The sequence below is a fragment of the Nerophis lumbriciformis genome, linkage group LG01, assembly GCF_033978685.3.
Source record: "Nerophis lumbriciformis linkage group LG01, RoL_Nlum_v2.1, whole genome shotgun sequence".
In the NCBI taxonomy this organism is placed as follows: Eukaryota; Metazoa; Chordata; class Actinopteri; order Syngnathiformes; family Syngnathidae; genus Nerophis; species Nerophis lumbriciformis.
In genome coordinates, this window is record NC_084548.2 from 44,752,784 (window position 1) to 44,759,965 (window position 7,182).

Below are 7,182 nucleotides of genomic sequence, written 5' to 3' on the forward strand. Positions count from 1 at the left end.
AAGGAAGCTGGAGTACCCGGAGGGAACCTACGCAGTCACGGGGAGTATATGCAAACTCCACACAGAAAGACCTCGAGTCCGGGGATCGAGCCCAGGGCCTTCTTATTGTGAGGCACACACACTAACCCCTGGTCCACCGTGCTGCCCATCTGTTGAACGTGTTAAAGAAAAAAAAACTTAAGCACAGAGTCTTTTATTCAGCCATGTAAATAAGCTAATCAGAGTCCAGCAAAACCTACAATGCAATGTGTTTCCACGTCACACTTTCAAGCCCTATACTTGGCATTTGTTTGGGATGTTTCTTTAAAGGGCTTTATAATAATAGAGTACTCCCATTAGCTGCATTGTTAGCCACCTCAGACTTACCGTATATTACAAATTAGAATACATAAAAAAAGAGAAACATGTGTTCTTGTCTTGCATTGGGATTGTGATTTATATTTATAATACATAGTATCTTATGAAAAGGAATTCATTTTATCTTCACCCTATGCTAATGGTCAATAAAAAACAGGAAATGGCCCGTGTTACACTTTGGACTCCTCTCCCCGATATGAATCACCTTTTGAAAACATTTAAGGGCTCTGCTTGTTCAGATGTTATCTGTCCTTTTTTGCCACGTCTGTGTTTGTGTTTGCAAATCTGTGTACATGCCCTGCTCCATCGGTGACAGTTGTGCTCAGCCTCTGAGTATAAAAAATTGTATCCATGAATGAGCAATGGAAAGACTCTGAGTCAGACAAGACACATTCGCCCAGCCCCAACAGTCCTCTCTTTCCGAGTGTCTAGAAAACAAGATTCATATGTTGTAGTCTGGGTTTGTGCTGTGAGACCTTTAAGAAACCGTGGAATAAATGTGTAAGGACAAATGAAAAACCCTCATAATGATTAGTCTTTAATTTCTCTTGCTGTTACGCTGGATAGTTTACTTGATGGTTTAAAAATGAAAGAAAAAAAAACACTTTTTATGTGAAAAAGCTTGTAATCTCATGTTCCATGCATGCCCTAGTGTGATTTTGTGCAAATGCATGTGTGACAACCTGCATCATTACAAAAGGTTTATTTTTGTTCCTTTCATTTCCTTTCAGTCACTCAGCTCTTCCTGCAGGAATATGCTGGACTGTGTTTTTCTTTCTGTTTTCATTTTCACAGAGGCATTTCATTTCAAGCTACAATGTGAATAATTATGAGTGCAGTGAGTGAGCTCATCTCCTATGTAGCAGTCATTTTGATCATTGTTTGCCTGCCAAGGAAAGAAAAAGAAAGGAACCACTCTTAGCAAGGTCACCTATACACTCCTTGGAATGCTGAATGTAATGCAGTGTTGTGGACACTCGATACTGGATTTGTATCCTGGACACATGGTTATTGTACTAAATGACTCTTTGGTTGTGCCCTTGACAATAAGAGTAGCTTGAAATTTGCTTGCGGTACACAGGGTAACTTAACATAATTTTTGGAAGCCAGGTTTTTAATTGTGTTTTGCCTTGATCACCAAAGAAGTATTTATATCAAGCTCTCTTTGACGCCGACTTGTGGAATGCTTACCCTACCTTTAGCAGCAGATTCATAGATTTTTTATTTTTTTATCTGAATTAGATTATTTAATAATTATTTATTTGTTGTGTCATGCACTATACCTTTTGTAAAATATATGTTCAACAAGAAAGCTTCAACAGTAAAATACATTTATTTTAGTGTTGAGCAACCCTAAGGTACAATTACACAGGGGAACATGAAGAAAGAATGAGGGACGTTGTACATCCGGTAAAAAAAAAAATCATCACATATTTTTATAGATAAGAAGATAAAACGGTACAAAACTAGAACATTATGACACATGTAAACATTTTAAATAACATTTCAATACAGACTGTGTAAACACAGTAACACATGCACTTTGCTGTGGTTTATGTCAACCACAGTCACTAGTTGCTCAAAAAGATGGTAGCCAACAATACAACAAACAGTTCTTAGCAACGCCATGAGTCAAGTAAAGGTGTATCACAATACTGAGAGTGCAGTCAGGGTTTGCTGTATTAAATAGTATGCAGTAATAAATACTGTAGGTCAGTGCAGGTATAAAACCTTTGTTTTTGGAAATAAAAAATGGCTACAAATAGAATTTGACGGCACCAGCAGATTACTCACTCTCTCATATTTTAACACCTTATGAACAGATCTACTTTAAAGTGAAAGTGTCCCCCCGTTGTGACTCGGACTCAACCTCTAAACTCTGTTGTGCTGACTCTACCTTTGTGGTACAGTTTTTGATTTTGTCTCTGAGCTCAGACAACTCATGGGAATGATTCGAGAGGGTCCCATTGAATTTCAGGAGAAACCCATTTGATTGTCTTTTGAACTCTTCCCTGATTTTGTCCAGATCTTCTGCTAAATAATTAAGGCCTTTACATTGGTCCTCAACATTAGCCACACGTCCGCAAACCTCAGTTACTTCTTTTTGCACCCCCATAGCTGTGCTCCGACATCCTTGGACCTCCTCAGCGAGTCGCCTCTTCATCTCTTGCATCTCACCCTTAAGCCGTGTGAGTTTGCGTTCCCCAGCACCAAGCATTGAAGCCTGATGTCCAACCAGTTGTACCACGCCCTTCATCTGTTGGGCCAGGCGTGACTCTCTCTCATGCCAAGAGCTATTTACTTTCCCCACCTGGTTGCCTACAGTTTCCAGAGAGTCCTGAAAGCCTTTCAGTGTGCTATTGACTGAGTGAACAGTAAACTGGAGGATTGTGAGCTCACCCTTGTCTTTTTCTTGGTGATCTTTGTCAGTTAGACGCTTCAGGATGTTTTGCAATGTGCTATTGAGGCTGTTCAAATGTTCACCATGTCTTTCTAGTAACCCCACAGCCTTCTGATCCTCTGCTGTGACAAAATCAGAGTCCCCTTGGATGGCTGTGGATTTTCTAGGTAAGGAACATGAGGTAGAGCATAACATTTCAAGGCTGCTCAGATGTTTTTGCACTCTGTCCACATCCATTTCTACTCTTCCCCGGAGGGACTCCAACTCTGTCTCCAGGGTTGGAACAGCATGTCCCTCCAGCAGTGCAGGGGCAGTAGCATTACCCAGTTCCTCCAAAGCCATCAGTAGACGTCCCTCCAGTTCTTGTAACTTGCCGTCCATTCTGGCCTCGAGGCCTTGTCCTGTTTCAGCCTTGTCTGAGATGCTTCTATTCTTTCCAGGCTCTGCACTTTTAAGTTTCCCAGTCACGTTGAGCTTAGTCTCTACATATTTTAGACGCCCCTCCAGCATGCCCTCTATGTGGTCTTTATGGCCTCCTAACTCCACTCTTAGATGCTTCTGGGACTGATTGAGGCCTCCCACTGATGTTTCTACTAAATGCACCCTTTTACTGAGTTCCCTCACTGTAGCACAGCAGTTTTCTTCTGTGTTTAAATGTTGAACCTGTGCTTGGAGCTTTCTGAGCTCTAAACTCAAATTAATTGTACTTTCTACAAGGGTATCTTCCATTTTTTCCTGCCTCTCACTTTGTTCCTTTTGACACTGACGATACACATCTTCTGATTTCTCCTCACATCGATCCTCTGCACTCTCCACGCGCTTTTCAAACCCATCCAAAATGTCTGTCTTGGCAGCACTCAATTTGGCATCCAGCAGCTGCTCTGTAGATTTTTGGTGTTGTCCCTCAAAACGGGCAGAGTCTGATACCACCCCGATTGACATCTTTTTCAGTACCCCATCATGTGTCAATACTGTGGCTTTAAGCTCCTGAAGCAAAGCTGTCTTTGCTTGTAGCTCTGTCCTGAGCTCTTCTATTCTTCCATTTAGATTGGTAATATCTGGAATAACATGTCTGCCATCTAGGCCTTCTGCATCAGGATCCCCCCCAGGAATTTCTACAAAGCCTATTCTGGAGGGGCTAGAATCTACACGGGGGGCAGAGAGAGTACTAGGGGCAGCAGACAGCAGAGCTGACAGCATCCTGTTGGCATCCTCTCTCAGCGAGGCTCGAAGGCTCTCCTCCAGGCCATTCACAGTTCCCCTCACAGTTTCCAAACCCTGGTTTAGACGTCGTACATCTTCCTCCATTCGATATATGCGTTCCTCCGTCTCACCGTCTAGAGCCTGGCCTAAAAGAATTAAAGAAGATATTGTGTGTTATAACAGTGGCATCCACATTATAAAATAGTAACCAGCATAAATGCATAGAGAATTAATGAATCAGTGGTTTTAGATTCAAGAATAACCTTCAGCTGGTTGGTCATCAGTTGGAGTTGTAATATTCTCCTCTGGTCTCTGTTTTAGCTCATGTTCTTGTTCATGCTCTATAAGGTGTTCCTCTTTGTGGTCCAGTATTGGTTCGGGTGCATCTGGATAAGGCTCAAAAGAGGTGTCTGGGTAGTTGGAAGACCTTGGTGGTCCAAAGTGATGCATTGGGTAAGAGTTATAACCATTGGTAGGTGGTCCTTTAGGTTGATTCCATGGGTTGGCTTTGACAAGAGGGTTAATGGGTGGAGCCTTGAACATAGGACCTTTGTATTGGAATGGTGGACCTTTAAATGGGGGCATGCTTTTCATTGGATATTGGTAAGCTGGGGGCCCCTCCATGCAGCCGTAGCCAGAGTACCCAGGACAACAACGCCACTCAAGCTCTGTGACAGTTTTATGTGCCACCTTATAGATTGGCTTGTAGATCAGGCGATACCTGAGAAGAACAATGTGTGCAAAGTTATTCAAAAATACATGTTTTATATATATATATATATATATATATATATATATATATATAAATATATATATATATATATATATATATATATATATATATATATGTGTGTGTGTGTGTATATACATATATACGTGTAAGTATATATATATATATATATATATATATATGTGTGTGTGTGTATATACATATATACGTGTGTATATATATATATATATATATATATATATATATATATTTGATGTATATATATATATATATATTAGAGCTGTCAATGTTAATGCATTAACGCATGTGATTAATAAAAAAAATAATTGCGTTACCATGAATGAAGACTAATCACAGTGTGTGTGATTTTTGACCGGCGGGAGGCAGCACGCATTGCACGGGCAGTGATTATGTCACACGCCAGTGTGATAATAGTTAGAGCGATGTGTTCTGCGCCCTTCAACCCTACCATGAATTGATTAACGTGGACCCCGACTTAAACAAGTTGAAAAACGTATTCAGGTGTTACCGTTTAGTGATCAATTGTACGGCATATGTACTGTACTGTGTAATCTACTAATAAAAGTTTCAATCAATCAATCAATTCAAAACAAACTCAGATTGGACTTTAGATAAAACTGAGGTAATTAGTTAGTATTGCAGCCACAAACATTCTTATCATCGGTGCACATTGAGTTTAAAATAGCATCTTAAAACGAAAATGAACGTGAAGATGGCTAAAATGAATGCTACATGAACAGCAAACAGAGGACAACAAACTATGCTGGCTGAGTTTATCTGCATTTACCACAGATACATTTAACAACGCCTTATCAAAATGAACAGCCCCCACACATAGGACATTAAAACCTGTTAAGACAGAGTGCTGCAAGATGTCATTTATGTCGCCAATTAACGTCGTACAAACTAAAGGTAATTTGTACAAAAGGGAGATCAGTGCTTTCATCTGGAAAAAAAAGCTTGTTTGTGTAACCAATGTTTTGTAATCAGGCCAGCAAAAAAGACAGGCCATAACGAGGGAATCGAGAGGCACGTTCTTTAGACAACCATCACATCTCTCTTCAACACACTGGCTTCTCGTCAAGGCACCTTCTCTCTCTCTCTCGCACACACACACACACACGCACGCACGCACGCACGCACGCACGCACGCACGCACACACACACACACACACACACACACACACACAGTTCGGGCTTTACAATAATAGCGCAACACATCACATCCGGTCCAACATCGCCAACAAAATAAAAAATGGCTTACATTTGTTTAAATAACTGGTTGAACTAAGGAAGAGTAAATGCAGATGTAAATGGTACACTATGTAAAGTTGTGTATGGATGTCTTCATTACATTGTCTATTAATATACTGCTGTGATGAGATGGCGACTTGTCCAGGGTCTACCCCGCCTTCCGCCCGAATGCAGCTGAGATAGGCTCCAGTGACCCCCCGCCACAAAAGGGACAAGCGATAGAAAATGGATGGATGGATGGATTAATATACTGTACATCTGTACCTCGTTTGCTATATTATTGCAGAAATGTTCAAAATGCGCATTTAATTCCTACTATATTCATTATCACCAAGTTTTGAGCAAATTAGTGAATTGCAGTACAGTAAAACTTTGGAAATAAAGTTTCTGTGTGACATTCTGACAACATAATTGCATTTGAATCCAAATATTAGGGTATTTTCTTAAGCAAATTGTATTTCTTCAACCAAATATTATCAATCATAATTAATCACAGTTCAAGAGTGTGATTAATCTGATTTAAACAATTAATCACTTGACAGTTCTAACATATATATAAGAAATAGACAATAGATAGTAACTTCACTCACAAAAGAGTTGGACATTTTTTATGCCAGGAACACTTCTTGTACTCAGCTTTAACGTATGGGGCTGCACCGTCTTGAACAGTGAAGGACACTGTTCTTTCAATCACATACGCACAGTGATTCCTGTCAAAGAGGAGAATTTGTCAAGCCATATAATTGTTATTGAATTAACATGAAGCAATGCAAGTTTGCCAGATGAGAGAACCAAAGCTTACTTGTGCCTGCTGGTGGGTTTTCCCTGCTCGTGGTGCTGAATCATTCCAGGTGTGTAGTCACTATAATGGATTGGTCTGTATGGTTTTGTCTCTCCCATTGACAAATAGAGCATCATTGCTACAAAAAGACTTGCTGCCATTATAAACTATTAGTATACCTGTTTCAAGTAAATACAAAAACAGTTTCAAAAAAGAAAACAACCCTCCGTTTACTGTAATATAACAAAATGTACTCATTCAAAAGCTCTCTCTTTGCTATTCAGCAGAGTGCTAACCTTGTTTGAGGGAGTGACTGTGTTGGACTCCGTCAAAGGGACAATGGTGCACTGTGAGTTTGAGTGCCACTAATAGGGCCCTAAAAGGCCTTATTTACATGTCTCCTCCCACACACCCTCCTCAATGTGACACCATGGT

At 40.3% G+C, this 7,182-nt stretch overlaps 1 protein-coding gene across 1 annotated transcript; it reads right to left on the minus strand.

Annotated features, from left to right (window-relative positions):
• Positions 1-1,734: 1,734 nt before the first annotated feature.
• On the minus strand, positions 1,735-6,824 carry emilin3a (elastin microfibril interfacer 3a). The gene is made up of 4 exons (XM_061969503.2): positions 6,769-6,824; positions 6,557-6,676; positions 4,225-4,682; positions 1,735-4,107 (listed from the first exon to the last, which is right to left on the minus strand). The coding sequence occupies exons 1-4, from the start codon at positions 6,810-6,812 to the stop codon at positions 2,183-2,185; spliced, it is 2,547 nt and encodes an 848-aa protein (XP_061825487.2). The 5' UTR covers positions 6,813-6,824; the 3' UTR covers positions 1,735-2,182.
• Between the last annotated feature and the right edge of the window lie 358 nt (positions 6,825-7,182).